General features: G+C 34.7%; 4 protein-coding genes across 5 annotated transcripts; 3 read left to right on the top strand and 1 right to left on the bottom strand.

The window, feature by feature from the left end:
- Positions 1 to 790: 790 nt before the first annotated feature.
- LOC145754647 (integrator complex subunit 3-like) lies at positions 791 to 22133 on the top strand. The gene is made up of 26 exons (XM_082570739.1): positions 791 to 912; positions 1177 to 1263; positions 1508 to 1591; positions 1834 to 1947; positions 2167 to 2251; positions 2518 to 2651; positions 2975 to 3049; positions 3164 to 3271; positions 3410 to 3529; positions 3844 to 3998; positions 4243 to 4483; positions 4895 to 5042; positions 5110 to 5229; positions 5322 to 5408; positions 5639 to 5699; positions 5771 to 5882; positions 6210 to 6322; positions 6620 to 6784; positions 7094 to 7253; positions 7874 to 8015; positions 8357 to 8519; positions 9207 to 9389; positions 20982 to 21085; positions 21371 to 21497; positions 21697 to 21805; positions 21872 to 22133. Exons 1-26 carry the CDS (start codon positions 829 to 831, stop codon positions 21938 to 21940), a joined length of 3150 nt encoding a protein of 1049 aa, XP_082426865.1. The 5' UTR covers positions 791 to 828; the 3' UTR covers positions 21941 to 22133.
- LOC145754648 (beta-1,4-galactosyltransferase 1-like) lies at positions 9409 to 12132 on the top strand. The gene is made up of 4 exons (XM_082570740.1): positions 9409 to 10669; positions 10738 to 10878; positions 11141 to 11285; positions 11925 to 12132. Exons 1-4 carry the CDS (start codon positions 9868 to 9870, stop codon positions 12106 to 12108), a joined length of 1272 nt encoding a protein of 423 aa, XP_082426866.1. The 5' UTR covers positions 9409 to 9867; the 3' UTR covers positions 12109 to 12132.
- Positions 12375 to 18080, top strand: LOC145755197 (coadhesin-like). Its single transcript, XM_082571426.1, has 15 exons — positions 12375 to 12547; positions 12754 to 12919; positions 13476 to 13633; positions 14038 to 14195; positions 14315 to 14476; positions 14879 to 15019; positions 15357 to 15566; positions 15734 to 15886; positions 16113 to 16142; positions 16276 to 16383; positions 16577 to 16804; positions 17104 to 17152; positions 17251 to 17339; positions 17408 to 17479; positions 17889 to 18080. The coding sequence occupies exons 1-15, from the start codon at positions 12415 to 12417 to the stop codon at positions 18078 to 18080; spliced, it is 2049 nt and encodes a 682-aa protein (XP_082427552.1). The 5' UTR covers positions 12375 to 12414.
- LOC145754698 (calcium homeostasis modulator protein 6-like) lies at positions 18085 to 20713 on the bottom strand. 2 transcript variants are annotated; one of them, XM_082570801.1, is made up of 7 exons: positions 20207 to 20713; positions 19818 to 20005; positions 19611 to 19734; positions 19446 to 19554; positions 19293 to 19386; positions 19059 to 19183; positions 18085 to 18746 (listed from the first exon to the last, which is right to left on the bottom strand). In XM_082570801.1, exons 1-7 carry the CDS (start codon positions 20394 to 20396, stop codon positions 18494 to 18496), a joined length of 1083 nt encoding a protein of 360 aa, XP_082426927.1. In that variant the 5' UTR covers positions 20397 to 20713; the 3' UTR covers positions 18085 to 18493. The 2 variants fall into 2 exon arrangements, with proteins under 2 accessions (XP_082426927.1, XP_082426928.1); XM_082570802.1 differs by having other exon boundaries at positions 20219 to 20710.
- Positions 22134 to 22587: the final 454 nt, after the last annotated feature.

The following is a 22587-nucleotide window of genomic DNA, read 5'->3' as shown; positions in this document are numbered from 1 at the left end:
GGCGCCCAAATATTTTAATTACTTGTTAAGTTTCCTGCCCAAGCATTTGTTCGAAACCAAATCGTGTAAATGCATCGAGTTTTAAGTTATATATATTCCTGTGTATTGGCTAATGTGTGAAAGTAATTAATCATTCATACTTGTTTATAAAGATAAAAGTAAAATACATTCCATAAATAGTGTTTCGACCAAAATTATCAAATACATACTCGGAAAATTAATGTTTAGCTTGTTTATTGTTTTTACTTAATAGTAGTAGGTATTAACACTTCTAGTTAAGACAACAACATTACAAACTAGTTTTTGAAATATACCTAATTACCTTTTTTCATAGAAGAGTCGTAACCAGTTATAATCTACTCCACTTTGTAAAGAAATATGCACTTTGTTGTACTTTTAGAAACTCTTAGGTTATACGACTCAGAACTAATTAGTGAAGTAGACTTCTTATGAGCTAAAACTTAACTTTTTCCCTGTCTAAAAATGTGAAAATAATTTTTATATAAATTGTTTTCTGTATAAAATAAAATCCTTTTAAACGTCACACTACTTCTTCTTTGTGACATCATATTAAAATTCTACAACTTTTTGCTTGTTGTGTTTAACCATAGATATCAAATAATATAATAAATTGTTAATTTTAAATAATTTTTTTTTAATATAAATTTTAAAAAAATTTTTGTTTTATTTTGTTTGGGTAAAATTTATTTTTATTTTGAGGATAATCAATGAAACACAAAGCTATGGTTGAGCGATCGTAAAGGTACACAATCTTGCAATAACGTGTTGATATTTTTTGTGGGTGACTGTAATTATATATTAGTTAAAATGACGACTTCTGCGCATGGGAATAACTCGGGATTTAATCTCTGCAACCACTCACCGCTGGAAATTAAAGATGAACTGGACGAGGTAAGTTTTTTTTTAGTTTTGTTAAAAGATGGACAGATTGAAAAAAGTATATATCATTAAGTTTAACTTAACATATACATAAAGCGTGTACTTTTTTACACCAACATTTTAGAAATTATTTCTTTAAAAATGGCATTTTGCATCTATCTGTTAAAACATAAGAATTATGGTTTTAAAATATCAGGTATTACAAATATTCTGTGCTTTTAAATTTTTAAGACACTTCTTTAAAGTAGTTGAATAATCCTTTTTACAATTGGTTAGAAATTGGAGAAGTGTTACACAACAGTCGCAGGTTTTTTAGAGAATTTGACTTCAGAGCGAGAGATTAACGACATCCTGACAAAACATGTGAGTTAAATAACAGCAAATATATTGCAATTTATATTTAAGTCTATTGCAAAAGCAGTTGTTGATTATTTTTACAAGAATAAACTTAAAAATAATCTAATTTTGTTTAATTACTCTGATTTTTTTGAAGTTTTTGATACCAGGTTATAGTGGGGTTTGTTTAAATTTTGACAAGTTAAAACAACCATTGTAATAAAAAAACATTTTGTTTATTGCAATGTTTATGATAGTATTTTACCACTAGGTGTCGATTGGAAATGCTCAGCACGAAGAAGTTTGTCTTGGACTTCTGTGCAGCATTTTATTGGAACAAGACAACTCTGTCAAGGTTCGAGTTTTGTTTGTAGACCAAGCTTTTGTGTGAATATTTTTATAGGAATAATCGCCAATGTTAGTTAAATGCCAATTTTTGCTCATAATAAATTACTCACGCCCCAAAAAAGGCAAAAGCTACATATATATATAAAAACTGACATAACTGTCGATATGAGTTTTTAAATACATTTATTATTCATTTATCCAAGACCATTGTAGTTTATATGATAACAAAACTTAAAAACTTTATTTTAGTACTTCCAAGCATTGATGATGGTGAACAGAGATAGTTTAACTTGTGTGATGTCACACTTAAACATCATCATCATCGAGAAATATAAAAAGTTGTACGACAATTCAAGATCACAGGTAGATAACTAAATAAATATTCTTAAAAAAGTAAAAAAATTATAACTATAAGATTGTTTAGAACCATGGTAAGTTTGTACACAATTTTTTTATGTGATAATATTTAATAAAAAATACTAAACACCTCTATGTTGTTAACTAATTAAACTAATTTTTAATTTTTTTCTTTTATTATTTACCAATCAGTGTTAAATATCTTTGTTTATATTGTTCTTCCAGTTACTCTGGTTCCTCCAAGAATTGGTGAAAACAAGTGCTGGAGGTTGTGAAAATTTATGTTATTCCCTTCTTAAACAAATCATTGGTGAGTTAATCGAAAAAAGTATTTATTGATACAAAACAACAAGTTGATGGAACAGTTCTGTATATAGTGGTTAGTGTAGGGAACGCTATGTACTTCTGCTAAGGCAAATTTAATTGGCAGTATAATCATCAGGCAATTATAAACAATAACATTTTAAACTGTCTAAACTCGAGGCTGGGTTGGGGTAAATAGTGTTGCTCTATGTTTAGGCTTCAGAGTTGGCCTTTCTATATTTACATTGAATTAAAATATTTTTGCATTTTTAGGTGGTGACACAAGTCAGAAGAATGTGTGGTTGTGTGAGGGAATGTTGGACGTATTGGCCAACAACAAAACTTGGCTGGAGAAGCACATCTCACTCTTGCAAATATCTGTTTATACTTACCTCAGGTTGCTGCAGGTAAATTTATTTAATAAACTATTAGAATAAAATTGTCTACACACTCACAGGGCCCATATAGTTTGCAATGTAAGTAGCAAATACCATACAATGTAGGTAGCAAATACCATGCTTTTTATGCAATTACCAGTTTTTACTTAACCTAATCACAGATAGATAATAGCAGTAAAAGTGAAAATTGCCTTTATTACTAACTATGGGTATCTAAAGTAACTAAACTAAAATGCTAGCAAGAAACTGGACAATATATTAGTATTTTAGAAATGTTTAGTGTACATTTACTTGTTAAAATCCTCTTTTATATAAATTCTTTTTTATCCCAGGATCACTTCCACCAAAGTTTTGCGATGTTGCGACAGAAGGAAGTGGATTTTGTGGTCTCCATCATGAGAGATAAAGTAAAAAAACTTGTTGAATCTATGCTGATATTATTTCGTTTAATCATGTATAAATATATTTTTTTGGTTTTGTGAGTTTTAAACAGTTTGGTAACAACTCTTTACACCTTCTAGTGGTTGGAATGCTGTGGAATTGGCCGAGACTTAATTCGTTTGTTATCAGCAGTTGCAAGGATCCCAGAAATTGAAAAGATTTGGGGAGATATTATCGATAAACCTCAGGTAAAGTTGAAATTAAGAATCTAAAATTGGTTTTAGAAATTAAAATGAGTCAAACCTTATTCTTTATAAAAAGCTTGTTCTATTTTCTATATACTTTTAGTTAAATCAATATTTTAAAATGAATAATTTCACCTTCAGATTTTGTCTCCCTCGTTCACTGGCATTTTATCTCTTCTTCAAACTCGAACTTCCAGAAAGTTTCTGGCTTGCAGACTTACTGTGGATATGGAAAATAAATTCAATTTTCTGCTCATGAAGGTAAAAACCAAAAAAATGTTTCTTTTGTACAATTATGTTGTGCGTCAAATTTTATGTTATAGTCTATATTAGCAAGTTTAAGTTAACAGGCCATGATAAAAGTTTAGAAAACTTGAGGACTTTTAAATCGTTTAGGATTTAATTTGTATCTCTATTGATACAGATATATTGTATATTTAGTTTAAAACTTAAAATAATTAATCTAATTGCTGTACCATATCTTGTAGTACATAATAGTAAAATTGCTTTGGCTGTCATTATATGAAAGTTACAATTTATTGTAGTCTTAAAATTTAACAAATCTTCACTTTCAGGTGAGGTTTGGTCAACACAAGAAATACGAGGAATGGTTTCATCGTCAATATTTGAATACTGCTGAGTCACAAACCTTAAGAAGTGACCTCATCAGGTTTATCTGTGGATGCATTCACCCTTCCAACCACATCATCTGCTCTGATATCATTCCAAGGTAAAACAAACTTTTATTTATTTATTTTTTTTGTTTTAAACATTGGTCACCTTGAGCCAATCTCAAGTTAACTTGCCAGTTTTTTTTTTGTCTTAAAAGTTTAATAAAACTTGTTTTTTTAAAAGTTTTCAATAACTTTAACCTAGATTTTAATGTTTTTGTGCCATATTTTGGTTAAGATTTTTTACCTAGTTTTTCGTCTTATTTATATCACAAACTACTTTAATTATGACATCACACACAGATGGGCCGTGATTGGTTGGTTACTGTCGACCTCAACGTCTCGAACAGCTTCAGCTTACTCCAACCTTGCTTTGTTCTGGGACTGGTTATTCTTCCAACCAGATAAGAACAGCATCATGGACATTGAACCTGGTATTTTGTTGATGTACCAGAGTGTAAAGAACCATCCGGCCATCACAACTTCTCTGCTGGACTTTTTGTGTCGAACGATGGTGGAGTTTCATCCTCCTATATCTGCTCAGGTTGGTACTTATTTATAACTTATTTTGACTTAACTCTAGTAACTTGTGTTCTTCTTGCAACTTGTGCACAGACTTTTAATTTCTAAATAAGGTTTAGTTCAATTTAAAGTGTTTAGGTTTGGTTCTACCATGTAAAGTTCTAAGTTTTGATCTAAACTGTAACCTTGCTGTAACGCCTTGAAGTAAGGTGCTATAAATGATATAAACTTCTGCTGAGCCAACACTTAATCAGCAGCATAATTATCATATAAATTGCATATTATTCTAAACTGCCGAAGTCAATTTGAGACTGGGTTGGAGTAATAATTGGTACTGTGTTTAGGCTGTAAAAAAAGATAAACATGTAAGAAAAAATGTTTGTTAAAACATTTCTATTTTTGTCATTTGTAAATACGAAAAAAAACCTTCCAGATCAAACAAGGAGTTCACCAAGCATTTCGCATCATCTTGGAGAAGAGAGTCGTCCACTCCTTGGCTCCGATCTTGGAACATCCCAGGATTGATCCGGAGTTAAGAAATCTCATCCGGAACAATTTGAGGGAGTTCTCGCAGCCTGAAGGTGAGTATTGACTTATGAAAATATTTTAAGTTGATGTAACAACAATTAATAATTTTTTTGTTATCAGGCAAACCTGTAAACCCCCCTCTTCCAACTGACCCCACCCACACTGAGGGAAACCCCCCTTTACCCCAACAATATGGGGATGATGTCATCAGTGGAGAGGAACCCATGGTGATTGAAGACGGTAAGTTTCTAAAATTATTTGGTTAAAAATGTTTTAACGTAAATTATTAAAATATTAATGATACAAAACTGAAGTCGATGATTTGTTTGCAGATGATTCAGACACTGAACCAAGTTCAAAGAAGGAAATAACTTCCACAGCAATCTTTAGTGATGATGACGATACTGATGTTGGACAAGGTAAGATTAAGTTAAATGTTGTAACAATAATAAAACCTTTGTTGTGTCTGTAAGTAGAAGTACTAGGGCATTGTGTAGTACTTACTTGGGTTTTCGACATCAGTTCTTTGGTTCGATTCCTTGTGCTACTGGTTCTGTAGTGTTTATGTAGTGGTCAATAAATTTTATAGTTAAATCAATTTTAGTTTTTGAATTTTTGTTTTTATCTTTTTTTTTTTCATTATTTTTAGTGAAGAAATCACCAATAACAACCAACCCAGAGTACCCCAACATTGAAGTGGAAATCGAAAAGTAAATTTAAAATATTTTTAATTTAAAATCTTTAAACTTTAAACTCTAAATAAAAGTTAATTCTTATTTAGATTGGATGAAACCTTAAAGGAAATGGTGGCTCAGCTAAAATCCACCGAGACTTCAGACCTGGATGAAAGATGTGAAAGGGTTCAGGACATTGTGGATCATGTGCTCAGCATGGTAAGATCATTTACATTGTTATTTGTGTCATTAGCTTGATTGGCCTTCATTGCACTATGTGAGAAGCAAATTTATAGCTAGAAAATAAGTTAAACCTGAACTTTTGTATTTTTTAAGCTTTGTGAGACTTTAAAGTAGCTGTATATGTAAGTTGATAGATCAGTTTGCAAAAGGACAAACCTAAACTAACCTAATAGCACTTTATTGTGTATTTTTTAATAAAATGACCTTTAGATCTGTGTTGCTATTATGTTATGTTGACTGGTCATAATCTTTTTGTTTAATTTTTGTTTTATTGTTAATCTTGTTGTTTCTTTTGTTACATAGGAAGAGTTTGACAACGATGTGAGTGGACCTCTGTCATCTTGTTTAACAATATTGTTGGCCGACCACTTCACCGATAATATCATCAAAATCAACTCCTGTGATCTCAATAATGAGTAAGTTGGTTAAAACTTTGTAGTTTAACATAAACTTACACTTTTGTTTAACTATTTTTAACTTTATTTCTTTATTCCCAAAATAAAAAGACTTAAACATAGAGTAACATCAGTTACCCCGACCCAGTCTTGAGTTAACTTTGGCAGTTTGAGATAATATAGATTATAATTGCCCAATAATTATACTGCTAATTAAGTGCTGGCTCAGCAGGAGTTCATACCAGTATTAAGTAAAGTTGTTGGCATTATGAACAGTTTAAATATTTTTAAATTGTAATTTTCTTATTTTACTCACAGATACTTGGAAGGTTGTATAGAGAAGCCGTTGTATGTGATCTTCAGAAACTTGTGCCAGGAGCAGAAAAATGAGGAATCGTTCGTTGTTCTGCTCCAACTTTTGGCTGAAATGTACGCAATACAAAGGAGGATTGGATATCATTTGCTCTTCTTTCTCGCTGTCAAGTAAGTCAATGTTTAACTTTTTTAATATATGTACTTATTTTTAAAGATTATTTAGATTCCTTTGCAATTTTAATGTAACTCTAGGAGTTTTTGATATACGATCAGTGGGTATTAAACACTGGATCTGATGTGGCTATGCTGGTTGCATTAACTATTGTTCTATACCATCATATTGTTAAATTACCTTAGTTTTAAGTTCTTGTTTTGGTCAGTTAATCAGTAGGTAATGTCAAACACTAATTTTGCTTTGTACATTTACACTTTAACTTCACTTATTTTTCACTGAATTTTGTTGTCTTCGATTTACAGAAAGCAGGTGAGCGAGGAAGATAACTTGAAAGTTTACGAGAGTTTTGCACAAAACAGTCAACTTGGTGATGTTTATAATTGTTTGATGATGGATGTGAAACAATGTCAAGATGATGATGTCACAATGCTTGTATTTCTGGTTCCCCATATTTATAAAGAGGTATGTTTATTGCTTAGCATAAGGTATGTGTTTGATTCCCACTGCTGATATCTTGTACCATTCTTAAGGCCTAAGATCTAAGGCTTATTCCCACTGTTGCCATACCTAAAGACTACACTACACTTGAGCATAACTTTTAAATAATCTCTAACGAAGGTTTACAGTTTAATTCTCACTTTGAGCATTCATTGTGTTTTTGAGTAAGGCAGAAGTATTGTTCCTAAGTAAACTATAACTAGTTTTAACCAAGTGCCAACTAAACTTGCCTATAAAATTTTTTCTCTTTTTGTTTATATATTTATCCTCAATGTGGGAAAGTTGAATGCGCAACTAAAACATAGGGTAGCATCAGTTACTCTGACCCAGTCTCGAGTTGCCTGTGGCAGTTTGGGATATTATAGATTATAATTGCCCAATAATTATGTTGCTGATTAAGTGAGCAGTAGGGATTGATCCCACGACCTCATGTGTAAGTTCAAAACCAGTGACCAGGTTTGACAATATTATGATAAAAACTATCGTATGTTTGTCTTATTTACAGCATTCGTTCTAAATTTTACATATCTATAAAATACTGAACAATCACTTTAAGTATACTTTATAAAAGTATTCTTGTTTAGTTCCCAGAACACAGTATTGGCAACAGTGAATTATTGAACTTGATCGTCGCGGTGCTTGACCCCCAACAATTGAGTGAACTTCAATGTCAAGTTATGATTGGTTTGGTGATGATGGAGACTAACACCGTGCTCAACACTATCAGTAAGTCGTGTTTTAAATTCTTTTTTCATTTGATTTTAAAACTAACTTGGTTTTAAAAAAGTATCACTACAAAAAAAACTTCTTTGAAATTTTGAGAAGTTTTACTTTAAATTTTATTGCAAGTAAAAAAAACATTTAAATTGTTTTAGTGCATGAAACGACCAATGTTTTAAACAATATTTTAACTAGCATTGTAATTTCACTAAAGTTTACTTCAAAAAGTTAAAGAAAACATTTTTTATTATTTTAATTAATACGAAAAGAACCAAATTTTTTACACAATACTTTATCACTGACTTTGTCATTTAACTAGATTTTTTTTATGATGTTTTTTTGTGCAGAATTGAGCTTAGAATGGGAAAGTTTTGAGCAATATTGTGTTTGGGATTTATTCATGGCTCACAATATTGGGATCGAAGTCGTTTATCCTCTGATTAAATCTCTGAACAACAAACTTCATGCTGAGGCACTTTCCAAACTCCTTGTTGTTCTTAAACAAATCAGGTTCGAATATTTTTAACTTTGTTCAGATTTGAAATCCCTTTAAGTTGGCTGTGTAGTGTAGTGGTTAGAACACTAGGCTTTACTTTGTAAGGTCATGGGTTAGATCCTTAGTTCTAACCTGTAGCTACATTTAGTAAGACTATAAAAGTTAGACCGGCAGCATGGTGTAGTGGTAAGAACACTTGCTACACCACACATGAGGTCGTGGGTTCAATGCCCCCTGACCTCATGCTGTAGCGCCCTTGAGTAAGGCACTATAAACGGTATGAACTCCTGCTGAGCTAGCACTTAATCAGCAGCTTAATTATCGGGCAATTATAATCTATAATATCCCAAACTGCCACAGGCAACTCGAGACTAGATTGGGGTAACTGATATTACCCTATGTTCAGGTCGTGTAGTTGACCTTCCCACATCGAGAATAAAAATATAAAAAAAATTCAACATTATTTAATCCAGTCTACTTTTAGTTAAAGTTAATTGCTGTAATTTAAAAGGTTTAAAAAATTAATTTAAGATTAATTTATATCAGAAAATATTAACATTTATTGGTTTTCCGTAAACAAATACTCGTATGTGACGTCATTTCCGGTTTCAATTACAAAGGAAACGGTTATATTTTATTACTTTACAATCAACTAATTAAAAACAAATAATTAAATTAATTACGTCACATTTTCTTTGTAGACCAAGTCAAGATTTAGTTGAACACGTGATCTCTCGTAACCATGGCGACGACGACGCCTTCGCAACGGCATTGTTACGTCATTGGTCGATCGAATACACTCGTGACGTCACCGACCACCTGACTGTGTTGTTGTGCAAAACTAAACCGAGGAACACTCCGCCGAGAAAGGGCTTAAGACAGAGGTATGACGTAATCAGTGACGTATTTGTAATTTATTTAAAATCGTGACAGTCGCCTCCTCGCGTCGAACGTTTTTATGACGTAAAATCTCGGTATTGTTACGTAACAACAAGATCACTTGACGTTGTCAGGTTATAAGAAAATTTAAAAAAAAAATTTTGGTTTTATGTTTTTTACTTGTTGCATGTGACGTCACACCTAGTTTTATTCGTTTCAAATAACTTGTATGACGTCATAGGTAAATTTGTGAACTTTTATTAAGAGTTTTAGTTTAAAGTTTCGGTTGAAATTTGCTCTAAGTTCGTTTTAGCCAGGAATTGATGACGTATTCAGTTAAATTAAGCTGGTATTGAAGTTTAAGTTGTAGTTAGAAGGCTAAGTTTGCGTTTAAGGGTCCCCAAAACTATAAAGTTTTTATTATAAACTGTATTTGTTAAGTAGTAACTAGTCTGATATTCAGCAGTTTTAAAAAGTTAAAAAATGGAGTTAAAATTCTCAGAAATTAGAAACAAACTCAGACTGAGAGCGAAATGGATTCTGGTTGCCCAGTTTAGTCTGTTTTTAGTTTATTTATTCTTTCTTCGGACCCCGGAGCCTACCCCGACCCCTTACCCAGCTTTACAACGACTTGTGGCCAACGTGGATAACTTTCTGTGGTCTCGATTCGAAATTAAGAGTTTTACTCTAGAACCTGATTGTTGTAACGCGTCATATCCGCCTCATCCTACGTCACGGGTTGCCATGGACGACGAGGTAGTGATGGGCGTGGATTTGTGTTCGAAGAAATCCGCGGATTTGATCGGTCCGCTTAAATTTGAAACTCCGCCTAAGACGATGCCTGAAATCGCGAAGTTAAATCCGGATCTAAAGAAGGGCGGATCGTTTAAACCGACGGATTGTGAGGCTAGTTACAAAGTTGCCATCATTGTCCCGTTTCGCGGTCGCGCTACTCAACTACGTCACTTCCTGTTCCATATGCACCCAGTTTGGCAGCGTCAGAAGATCAACTATGCTGTCTACGTCATCAACCAACAAAATGGCGTGCTTTTTAATCGCGCGAAATTAATGAACGTCGGGTTCAGCGAAGCGTGGAAGGACAACAATTATGATTGTTATGTGTTCCATGACGTAGACTTGTTGCTAAGAGACGACAGATGTGGATATTATTGTCCGGATGTGAGTAACGGCGGACGAAGTAATCCGATCCACTTTTCATCGAAGGTCGATGATCAAGATTACTCTCAACTTAACTACGACCTCGGACTTTGTAGCCCAGTACCTTGTAAGTTTATTACGTCACAATACCCTTGTTATCTGTACGTCGTAACCCTATTTTTTTTTACGTCACAGACCAGGCAACGAAGTTAAAAGTGTTTGGTGGGGTTAGCATGTTCACCCACGAGCAGTTTGTTGAAGTGAATGGGTTTTCGAATCTTTATTGGGGCTGGGGGGCAGAAGATGATGACCTCTATTTAAGGACATGGAGTAAGGGTAAGTGTGTTTGACTTTGAAGTTAAAATGAGGCCAAAATTTGTTTTTCTTCGATTGAATTTTTAAAAAGTTGTATTAATTATATTGCCTAGTTTTCCTGTTTTTAATCTAAAATTAATTTTACATTTTTCATGTGGTTAGATTTGTGCATTTTGTTAGATTTAGTTTTAAGCAATTTAAATCATCATTTAAGGTTCAATTTTCTCTATAAATCAACTTTAAAGTAGCTTTACACACTAACATTGTTTCCTCAATGTTTCAGGGTACACAGTTGAGCAGAAGAAGGAATGTTGGCACCACATGTTGCCCCATAAACATGAGACCAATAACCCCATGTCTCCAATGAGATATCTTCTACTTAAACAATCTCTTAAACGGCAGAACGGAGATGGGCTCAACTCGTTAAGGTGAATCTAGATTGAACATACTATTTTATTTTTTAGATTTTTTTGTATAATATATATCTTTATCCTCGATGTGGGAAAGTCAAATGCGCGATTTAAACATAGAGTAACATCAGTTACCCCGACCCAGTCTCAAGTTGCCTGTGGCAGTTTGGGATATTATAGATTATATTTGCCCGATAATTATGCTGCTGATTAAGTGCTGGCTCAGCAGGAGTTCATACCATTTATAGCGCCTTACTCAAGGGCGCTACAGCATGAGATCAGTGGGAATTGAACCTCATGTGTGGTGTGGCAATTGTTCTTACCACCACACCACGCTACCGTTTCTTTCTGTTACACTAGCACAATTACAACTAAACGTATACTATAAGGTTAATTATAAACTGAGGCAAGGGTAGTAAAATATTTTTAGGCAAGGGTGGAAAATTGGTTGTTAATTGAAATAAATTGGATAATTAGTGCGCAACATTTTAAGATTTTAAAGCTAAAAACAAGGTTGCAATTGAATTTTGTTGCACTGTCGGCTTCTCGCAATATTACGAAATAAATAATAAACTTAAAAGCCTAGTAACTGGAATTTCGTTACAGAATTGGTCTTTTTACTTAAAAAATCCACCCAAAACTTATATTTTCACGTAGATACAAAGTAATGAGAGTGGAACGCAGGGACTTGTACACCAACATCACAGTCGACATCGGTCGCCCCGCTGACAAGTTGTCCAAGTTGGCGGAGTTGATGAAACGAGATTTCGAATCTGAGGGAGGTTTCTCGTGCTTTCAAGCTCTACTGTGGATGTACAACAATCTACCACAATTCAACTGATTGTGACGTCACTGGCACGACTACCTTGGTTGTGACGTCATCAGTACAGTTTCAGACGAAAATTTGCCCGAGATGTAAAGTGAAAATAAATTAAATTATTGCGGTTTTTATTCGACAATAATTTGAATTGTTTACTGTAAATAAAATTATCTTGTTATTATATTGTGACGTCATAAGAACGGATGTCTTAATTAGTTTCCTTTCTCGAATTCCACGGAAGATAAACGCGATGCGGTTGGGCGTGGTGATCATTCGCGTTTCGTTCACTTCAGCGACGGTCGTGTATTTTGTTTGTGACGTCATAATATGAAGTTGTTAGTGTTTTTATTATTGGGGTTAGTGGGGGTTAAGGGTCAGGAGAACTGGACCCAGTGGACTTCATGGGCGCCGGATGGAACAGTTCCGACAAGGGAAAGAGAGAGAACTTGCGTTCCTGTCGGTAAGTTGGTGACGTCACTGTGATGTAATTTGTAAGTTGTGATGTCATAAACTTAAAAATCGCGATTTTTTATTAGTTACATTTGCACCTACAAAAGTTCCCTTTTTAAAACGTCGTTTTTATTTTTATGACGTCACAACCAACTTATTACATCATCTAGTTATATAACGCATGATGAACTTATAACAACCATAATTATGACGTAGGTAAACCCGTGTGCGACACGTCGCCTTTGTTGGAGCATTACGAAGCTTGTCCGAACACTTGCTCGGGTGGGTCGTTCGATTCGTCGGTGACAACAACCTGTACTGGGGTTTGTGACACTGGGACCAGGGATATTCAACATACTTGCTCCAATCCTACAACTTGCCTGTAAGTTCGTGTTTAATCCTATATAATGTGGTGATATGATGTTTTTTGTATATTTATCCTCAATGTGGGAAGGTCGAATGCGCGACTTAAACATAGAGTAACATCAGTTACCCTGACCCAGTCTTAAGTTGTCTGTGGCAGTTTGATATATTATAGATTATAATTGCCCACAATTATGCTGCTAATTAGGTGTTGACTCAGCAGGAGGTTGTACCGTTTATAGCGGCTTACTCACGGGCGCTACAGCATAGCATACACCACGCATGTTAGTCCAATATATAGCTCTACATCTAAACAAAAACTACCGTTTGAAATGGGTGGGTAAATTATTGCAGGCAAATATTAGTTGAGAGTTGCCACATTAGTTTATATTAATCTAGATTGATTCCAAACGTTTTAAATGCAAAATTTGTTTAAAAATGTATTTTTTATATTTTTAATAAAAGCTGTTTAGGTCCAAGAAAAACATTAGGTCCAAGAAAACTTGAGTTTAAATGATGGCAGTTAAAAATTTTTAAATAATTTGTAACAATAATATTTTATAATTTGTTTTCAGATTCACCCAAAGATACCCATGTCTTAATATGGCCACTTGTACGGGGACATGGGGGGAGTGGGTTGAGACGGGGTCATGTGATCAGAATTGTGGAGGGGGGGAGATAGAGAGAACTCGAACCTGCATGGATGGGGGGGCACCGGCTACAACATGCTTGGGTAAGTTTTATGATGTTATACTGTTGTCGTTTACTTAAAAAACTCAAAGTTGTAGTAGTGGTTAAAACACTTTGGGTTATTACGTTTTCTACTGCTCTAATGCTGTAGCACCTTAGTGCTTTAGTACATGAGGTTATTAGTTCGATCCCCACTACTTCCATGTTAATCTGCCCTTAAGTAAGGCACTATAAACGGTATAAGCTTCTATGAGCTAAAAACCAATTGACAGATTAATTATCAAGCGATTAAAATCTATAATATCCCGAATTACCCAAAAGCGAATCAGCTGGGTCAGGGTAGCAATTGTTCCTCTATGTTAAGGCTGTAAAGTTCCCATTTTAAAAAGATAGAAAAATATAAAAAAGTAAATTACAGACTTGAACTTTTCATTTTTATTTCTATAGGAGGCCTCGGTGGTACCACCCAAACTGACATGGCTTTATGCAACACTAATCCCTGTCCTGTGATTGGTCAATGGAGCAGCCTATCAGCATGCAATGAAACATGTGGGGATGGAACCCAACAAAGGACGAGGAATTGTTTGGGAGAGTTCGGTCCCACTGTAAGTCATTGAAATTTATTAAATTTCGATTTCATTTTTTTATTCACAACATGTAAAATCAAGTTTTTGTAAATATTTATTATAAATTTAACCAAACTTAATTACTCCATTTGTTTTAGGTTGGTTGTTTTGCCGGCAACTTGGTGACAGAGATTGAGAGCCAGGCATGTAACGAAGGGATTTGTTCACAATGGACAACGTGGGCCGACTCTACACCTTGCTCAGAGAGCTGTAGTACCGGGCAACTTACACAAACAAGAACTTGTATGAACGAATTAGTGGTTAGTTCCTTTGTTCTAGTATTTTGTGCACTTTTGGCTTTACCTATTTTATGTTTTTATTTATTCTTAATGTGGGAAGGTCGACTTCACGGACTTAAACATAGAGTAACAACAGTTACCCTGACCCAGTCTTGAGTTGACTTCGTTAGTTTGGGATATTATAGATTATAATTGTCCGATAATTATGCTGCTGATTAAGTGCTGGCTCAGCAGAAGTTCACACTATTTATAGTGTCTTACTTAAGGGCGCTACAACATGAAAGCAGTGGTGATCGAACCCAGGACCTCTTGTAGTAATGTACTACACAAAATTTTAAAAATTAAAAAAAGTGTTGGTATAAAAAACAGTGAAAAATAGCTTAGTTGATTTTTAATTAAATTTTATTGATTGTGACATCACAGGTGGCAACAGATTGTGAGGGATCTGGAGGTTTAAGTGAACAAACGCGGGTGCAGGATTGTAACACTCACCATTGTGGTGCAATATACGGTCCATTTGTGGCAACCACTGTCTGCAACGCGACCTGTGATGGAGGGATCCAGGTACAACTTGGTTGTAAAATTTAATCTTTTTCTTAACATGAGTTGCTTGCCATGTAACAGTGCAGTGGATAGGTATTATTCTAGATGTGGAAAAGTTAACTTTGAGGCCTAATCATAGAGTAACATTTGTTACTCTCGCCCACTCCTATTTAGACTTTGTCGGTTTGGGATATTTTTGGGGGGGCTTAGTGGGAGTTTGTATCGTTTATAGCACCTTACTGGAGGGCCCATAATATAAAAACGAACTCTACACCATACCACCAGATTAAAAACTTGAAAATTACAATGTTTCGAAACTATGGCTACTCTTTATAAACTGCAATTACAAATTTTACAGGCTTTTAAAATGAGATGTTTACTTAACGGTATGCCCTCCATTTTATGTGATGGTCCATCCCTTATAATAGAGAGAAGAGAATGTAACACTGAACCTTGTAGCCATGGTCCTTACATTGCACAGGGAGAGTGCAGTAGGTTTTGTGGGGGAGGGGAGATCACTGAACTTTCACAATGTACGGGAAATTTTGGGCTGGATTTTAGATGTGATGTAAGTATTGTAGAGTTTATGTTTAATATATTTACTTAATTAGTTTAAGATTTTGTTCACTTTATGAGATTTTATGATAATTTCTCTTATTCTATTTACAAATATAATTTACCATAAGAATGACAAAATAGTTGCTTAAAATTAAACCAGAAACTTTAACTTTGTAGAGAGAGCGGGTGGTCCAATGTAACACCGACGATTGTGTTTATAGCTCATGGTTTGATACAAGCACTTGTACTGTGCCTTGCAACGGACCTGGCACCTTGGATCAGATGAGGAATTGTTCCAATATGGCAGGAATGCGATCTTCAACCTGTGATGTAAGTTGTTGTTTAGTTAACTCTCCACTTTACTTTATGGTACACCAGTTAATTGGTTGTTGTAATATGGTTGCAACTGATATTTGCTAGCTTAGGATTTGGTCACCACAACTTGTAGTTTTTATTAAGTTTATATAATCTTATGTTTTTGTTGATCGGTTTATTTTTTTAAAATTAAATTTAAATTTTTTATTTTTTTATTAAATTTCAATGAAATTTTTTTTAGGAACAAAGAACAATTTTGTGCAACTCTCAAGTAAGTTAAACTTTATAATTAGAATTAATTTAGAATAAAACAACATCTTATTTATTAAAAATCAATTATACTAAGTCTATTTATACTAAGTCTATCTTAAATTTAGTTGTTATTATTTCATTTTTTTTTCTAGAATTGTTCGTTCGGAAATTGGACAGATGTTGGCCTCTGTAGCACCACCTGTGGTGGAGGCCAAGTTCAACAACAACAAACTTGTTCGGATCAAGACTGCACTCTAGTGGTCGGTTTTTTAGTATTTTGGTTAATAAAAGAAACTTTTATTAACCAAAATACTGAAAAATAAATTTTCTGAATATAATCTTAATTACAAAAAAGTTCTTAGATTTATTTAACATTTGAATTAAATCTTTAAACTAATTTCAATTTTTTAATTAATTTCAAATAATTAAAAAATAGTTATTATGACATCACAGAACAACCGAACTTTGGAGTGCAACACGGACGATTGTGTCACCGTGTTCGGAGCAGGAACAAATATTCCTCTGCTTGTCATCCTGGTGTCAGTGGCCGCGGCATTATTGGTGGCTGTGGCAGTGTACTTGTTGTTACTACTTTGCATTCCTGCCGGAGCAAAGAAGGTGACTGCGACGACAGCTTTTGCGATCAACACCATCCAAGTTGGAAGTCTTGGAATGATTCAGGTATGATGTCATAATGGTTGTTATTGTCAATATTTAAAGGTCTTTTTATTTATGTTTATTACCTAAATTATTTTTTTCAGTCTTTGATATTTTTGACCACTTGGTATTGTTTTTATTTTTTTGATTACTTTCCATATATTTATTTACTTTCAATAAGGAAAGGTTGACCTTACTGCCCAAACTTAGCGTAACATTTGTTTCTCTCGATCCCAGTCCTAAGTTAACTTCAGCAGTTTGGTTTTCAATGGCTGTTTAAGCTTTTAAGATACCATGTTAAATTATTTTAAAATTTATTTTAGTGGAGGGGCAAAACCAAGTTGACAAATGCATCGGGCAAAAAAGATCAAGGTAATTAAAACGACATTTAATTATCACAAAATTATTTAAACAATTAAAATTAAATTAAATATTATGACACATCATATCAACCTATTATGACATCACAGATCCTGACAATGACATTCCAATGGTAAGAATATTCGAGACAGGAACCAACAACTCTGCAAACACCATTGCTCAAGATGAAGAAATTAATGTAAGAAAATATTTTTAACTAACCCACCCTAGCAACTTAAATATTGTAACATGTTATTTGATTGACAGGTGGGAGGAGCTGCAACGTACGGAGAGGTGATTGGTCTTTCAGAACTTAACCAATGGGCGGGGCAGATGATTGTAAGTTTTGTAGATGGAAGCTTTATAATAATTTTAGTTGCTTTAAAGTTTTGAGTTGTGTTTAAAATAGGATTGACTTTTTTTAATCGTTATTTGGTAGGTTTTGTTATTACATTACTTATAACATGGGAGCAGTGGGGATCAAACCCAGGATTTCAGGTCTTGCTTAAGGATGCAATAACATGCTAGCAGTGGGAATCAAACCCAGAATCTTAGACCTTACTCAAGAATGGTAAAACATGCCAGCAGTGGGAATTAAACCCAGGGCCTCATGTTTTACTTGAGGATGCTACAACATACCAGCAGTGGGAATCAAACCGAAAACCTCTAGTTATAAAAGAGATAACAAGTTGTTGATAAATTAATTTTCATTGTTAGCAATAATAAATAAGTAACTATTACATCACAGAGCGACAGTCAAAACATCAAAGAAACCGATGTTTATGACCTCAACAATCAGAGCAACAACAACTTCGCACTTAACCGTGACGATGACCACGTGACCTGGGCTCATTCAAGGTCGTTCACGGGTCAACGACCACGCTCGACCTTTCGACCTTTCTCGAGAAGAGAAAGTTCGACTTACACCACAATGAAGTGATTGTGACGTCAATAAAAACTTGAGTTAGTAATAAACAATCAACTTTAAACAATGAAACTTTAACAATGAAAACAATGAGAATTTAACAATGAAAACAATGAAACTTTAACAATGAAAACAATGAGAATTTAACAATGAAAACAATGAGAAACTAACAATGCAAACAATAAGAATTTAACAATGAGAAACTACAGTGGAAAACCATGTATTTTGGCATCTACCATGAAAACAATGCAAATATTTAAACCTTATATTCTTTTGCTATTAATTGTGTGCTTTATATTCTCGTGCTTTGGGGTAACCACTGTCTTTGTAAATAAGTTTTATCCGGTTCATATTCCTCGTATTTCGTGTTATTGTAAATAGCAAGCAGGTTAGTTTAAGGCAAGATTTGGCTTTTGTTTAACTTAAACTTAACATTTACTGTCATTAAATTGTCTTTCGCTTGAATTAATATTATTCTCCCCTCCGTCTACAGTTTCTATTTGTAGTAACTCTGTTTCTGACGTCATATTTTGTGGTTGTGACGTCGGAGATTGATTATTTGGTAACAGGGGGCTCTTTTCGCTATCCGACGCTTTGTTTGTTTCGTCATTTAGAAGAGCTTGTTCTTTTTTCTGACGTAATAATTCCTCGTCGTCGTTCGTACACCATTGGTCGAGGCGACTGTCACGTGATTAAAAACATTAAATAATGTTAAATATTAGCAATGTGTAATCTACTAGTTGTTGATAAATTTGTGCTTAAAATTGCGACAAAAATCGGGTACCATTAAAACGGCGGACCAAACTGCTTAAAACGGGTACCATTAAAACGGCGGATCAAACAACTTAAAAACGGGTACCATTAAAACGGCGGAAACAACTTGATCCGCCGAACAAACAATTTGATCCACCGGTAAACTGCGACCCCGGTTTTAAGTTACCTGTAGACTCAGGTATAGACTCTGGTATGTAATATAAGTCACTTATAATTTACCTGTAGAGCGCAAATCCTTTTTTGTCTTGGGTGAAATTGAAAACTGTGGAGATTTTGTCCCAATCGAATTTCTCTCTTCTCTCCTTAAAGAAATGTTCGATATTCGCTTTCGCTTGTGCTCTTAACTGAAACAAATACGTCATTAAAGTTTGATGGCGTAGGCGTGGTATATAACTTTATAGCTTGCAAGGTTATGACGACATGTACGACTGGTTATGACGTCACAAAACTTACTTTTTCCTTAGCGATCTTTTGAAATTCTTCGTTCTCTATCTCGCGATACCACTTCATGTATTGTCGATGGTGATAGGTCAATCCTGAGCACCATCTATGACGTCATTGTATAATGTTATGTGACGTCATAGTCAGCTTAATATTACATCATACCTATACATCATAAACAGCAGGGAACCAAATAAAAAGATGGAAGCGATGAACAACCAACCAAGAATCTGAGATTTTTGTTTGTTTCTCTCGTATTCCTCAGTGAACCGAACTAAACATATTATGACGTCATCAAGTGACGTAAACTCTTATGACGTCATGACTTACTTTTCGATTTGCTGTACATGACGTCATCACACTCCATGTCGTAGGGATCGTCGGTCTTCGCGCATGCGTAGTACTTGCCGTCTAAGAAGGCAATCGCGATCCAAGCACACGGCGCCACTGTCGCCTGTAAAGCAATATGACGTCATAAAATAGATTTGCGACGTCATAAGTTTAGTTTTAAATATTAAATCAACTATGACGTATGACCTGTAACAAAACCTCGACAACGGTAAGACTTCCCGCCAAGTAACCCCGGGCAGCATCGGGATCCCTCCAGCAACATCCGGTCACCAACTTCCAGGTCCGCAGGTTCATCGCGAACCCGAGGATGAAGAGAGCGATCGCAGGAACAAGGATAAACACTCCTCCGTACATTGCGTTCACGCTGAAACTGCCTACGTCAAAAAGACGTCATTAAAACTTTATTTTACTACAATCTTTATGCGCCACTTATAATTGTAACGTCACTACCGGCCCAATGACGTCACCATAGTTTCTATGACGTTACCATTGGCCCTATGACGTTACCACCGGCCCTAATACGCCACTACCGGCTCTATGACGTCACTACTGTACCTATGACATCACTACCGTACCTATGACATCACCTGATGACGTTGAGTTGTCTGGCGGACACGGGCAGGTGAACGCGGCGAAGGTGAACAGCTGTTCTGACCCAACTGTGACCAAACAAATAACGATGTTGACCGCTGACTGGGAACTTGTTTTCACCGTGCTTCTCACCGATGCAACCGCTGCTGTCATGTTCTTTGCAATGTTTGCCATTGTGACGTCACAATTTGTATTATTATTAAATTCTTAAAACCTAACTGCTATTTGTAAAATAAATTTTCTTATATATTCTAAGTTTTAGTAACGCAAAAACAATGAAAGTTAAAGGAGTTTATAATTTCTGAAACATTTTTTTTCTCTGCTTATAAGACATCGTAAAACCTTTTTTAAAGTGCTTGTAAAATAACTTAACCTAAACGAGGAATTTAATTTGAAACAAGTTGAATTGTTGATATGCTGTAGCGTTGGTTACGAAACTCTTTTAAATACAACGGCCCTGTATTCATCCTTCTTATATTTTGCAGTTAACTTCCTTTTATTGTTTCTTGGGTTGATTATATAAACCTTCTTCTAGTCTTGTTTCTAGTCAAAACTCGTTTGTTGTTATATCGCTTACTATCTAACTTATCGCTTCACTGGCTTTAAATACTGCCCCGAGCTTTCCCTCTGTTTCGTCATAACATGAATTATTCACCTGAGTTAGCCCGATTATTACGTCACATTAAATAGTTTCACGATTCGCTTTTCTCGTCGCGATTTTGGATTTTCCGCCGTTTAATGACGTCATAATGTTTTTAGTGTTCGATCAAGCCATGCTTCGATGCCTACGTCACAACCAACCACAATCCAGATGTTACGTCACGTGGATAATGTGAGGAAGACGTCGCTACCGAAGAAAAATCGTGAGTTAAATTATTTGTTATTGTGACGTCATATTAATGTGTTTGTCATCTTGTTTTTTGTGAACAATAAAGTTTTATGACCAAATATTTGCGCGATTTCAGTTTATGACGTCACAAACGTTAAACGTGCGCGCGATTGTTCAAGTGGTTGTTAACATAATGGAATGTTTCGAGTAGTCGGGAATTTCAGAAACGTTTTTAAATATTTTTTTATTTGAATCAAGTTAACGTTTAAAACTTAAGTAATTTTTACTCAAGTTAAGTTTTACTCCAATATTGTTTCAGTTTTCACTCAAGACTCGATCATCGCTTGCCTGGTTCACGTCCAGCAAACATGCGGGGAACAATGCAGGTCACGCTTCACCGATCTTTTCGCCATAGCCTACGAATCAGAGGACGAGGTTCTGCTTCGGTGAGGTCACGTGACTAACACGTGGTTATTTGTATAGTTTTAATTAAAGTTGGCTTAATGGTCGGTTTTACGTTTTTATGAGTAGCCACGTGGTCTTTGATTGACACGTGCTCTAAAGTGGTCACGTGGTCTTTGATTGACACAAAATAGTAGTGGTGCAGTCTTTATGTATTTATACAACTTATTTATTGTTGTTTAGTGATATTCGATCAACTCGCAAACGAAACAAACAAAACAATCGAATGATGACGTCAGAACGCACGTCACACAAACGCGATTCAGAACAGTCGAATTCAACGTCATCGTCGGTAAGTTTTGTGACGTCATAATTAAACTTAATGCTTCTAGAAACTTAAAATGTTTTTTGTTACCAGGACGACGAAGATTTCAAGAGAAAACGAAGACAGAAAAGAAGACCAAAAGAATCTTCTGAGAGCGATTAGAATAACGTCATCATTACACAGATTATTACGTCACAACTCAGATTTTTTTTTAAAACTCTAGATCAATTTTGTTTAGTTTTACAAGACTGACTTTTATGTTAACTTTGTGTTTTCTAAAGTCAGAATATTTTGTTCTCTGTGGAGCTATTTGGTCGCAAACTTGTTTTTTCTTTGTAAAAATAAAACATTTATAACTTCTACTTACATTTCAGGTTCAATAATTCAGCAACCACATCCTAAATAAGTTAATTTTTTTAATTTATGTAAAGTATAATCGGCAGCGTGGTGTAGTGGTAAGAACACTTGCTACACCACACATGAGGTCGTGGGTTCAATCTCCACTGATCTCATGCTGTAGAGTCCTTGAGTAATGTGCTATAAACAGTATGAACTCCTGCTGAGCCAGCAATTAATCAGCAGCATAGTTACTGGGCAATTATAATCTATATTATATATACCCAAACTGCCACAGGCAACTTGAGACAGGGTCGGAGTAACTGATGTTACTCTATGTTTAAGTCGCGCATTCGACTTTCCCACATCGAGGATAAAGATATATACATAAAAAAAAATAGTCAACAGATTGTGCCATGAGGATAAATTAAAAAATATACGTGGTGTTAAAGTTGTTTTGGAAACTTAAACTA

The sequence above is a fragment of the Corella eumyota genome, chromosome 6 (genome assembly GCF_963082875.1).
Source record: "Corella eumyota chromosome 6, kaCorEumy4.1, whole genome shotgun sequence".
Taxonomy (NCBI): domain Eukaryota; kingdom Metazoa; phylum Chordata; class Ascidiacea; order Phlebobranchia; family Corellidae; genus Corella; species Corella eumyota.
The sequence above is the reverse complement of the archived record's forward strand: the minus strand, read 5'-3'. Positions and strand labels throughout refer to the sequence as shown.

What these genes read in the sequence shown, in the direction of transcription:
- LOC145754647 (XM_082570739.1), top strand. Translation starts at nt 829, where the DNA reads ATGACGACTTCTGCGCATGGGAATAACTCGGGATTTAATCTCTGCAAC. An exon ending in ACGACATCCTGACAAAACAT is followed by an intron (nt 1,264 to 1,507) that starts GTGAGTTAAATA and finishes TTTTACCACTAG; the next exon opens with GTGTCGATTGGAAATGCTCA. An exon ending in ATCCTCCTATATCTGCTCAG is followed by an intron (nt 4,484 to 4,894) that starts GTTGGTACTTAT and finishes AAAACCTTCCAG; the next exon opens with ATCAAACAAGGAGTTCACCA.
- LOC145754648 (XM_082570740.1), top strand. Translation starts at nt 9,868, where the DNA reads ATGGAGTTAAAATTCTCAGAAATTAGAAACAAACTCAGACTGAGAGCG. An exon ending in ACTTTGTAGCCCAGTACCTT is followed by an intron (nt 10,670 to 10,737) that starts GTAAGTTTATTA and finishes TTTACGTCACAG; the next exon opens with ACCAGGCAACGAAGTTAAAA. An exon ending in GATGGGCTCAACTCGTTAAG is followed by an intron (nt 11,286 to 11,924) that starts GTGAATCTAGAT and finishes ATTTTCACGTAG; the next exon opens with ATACAAAGTAATGAGAGTGG.
- LOC145755197 (XM_082571426.1), top strand. Translation starts at nt 12,415, where the DNA reads ATGAAGTTGTTAGTGTTTTTATTATTGGGGTTAGTGGGGGTTAAGGGT. An exon ending in GGCTGGATTTTAGATGTGAT is followed by an intron (nt 15,567 to 15,733) that starts GTAAGTATTGTA and finishes TTAACTTTGTAG; the next exon opens with AGAGAGCGGGTGGTCCAATG. An exon ending in GAAGTCTTGGAATGATTCAG is followed by an intron (nt 16,805 to 17,103) that starts GTATGATGTCAT and finishes AATTTATTTTAG; the next exon opens with TGGAGGGGCAAAACCAAGTT.
- LOC145754698 (XM_082570801.1), bottom strand. Translation starts at nt 20,396, where the DNA reads ATGGCAAACATTGCAAAGAACATGACAGCAGCGGTTGCATCGGTGAGA. An exon ending in CATGTACAGCAAATCGAAAA is followed by an intron (nt 19,555 to 19,610) that starts GTAAGTCATGAC and finishes TAATATGTTTAG; the next exon opens with TTCGGTTCACTGAGGAATAC. An exon ending in CTGCTGTTTATGATGTATAG is followed by an intron (nt 19,387 to 19,445) that starts GTATGATGTAAT and finishes ATGACGTCATAG; the next exon opens with ATGGTGCTCAGGATTGACCT.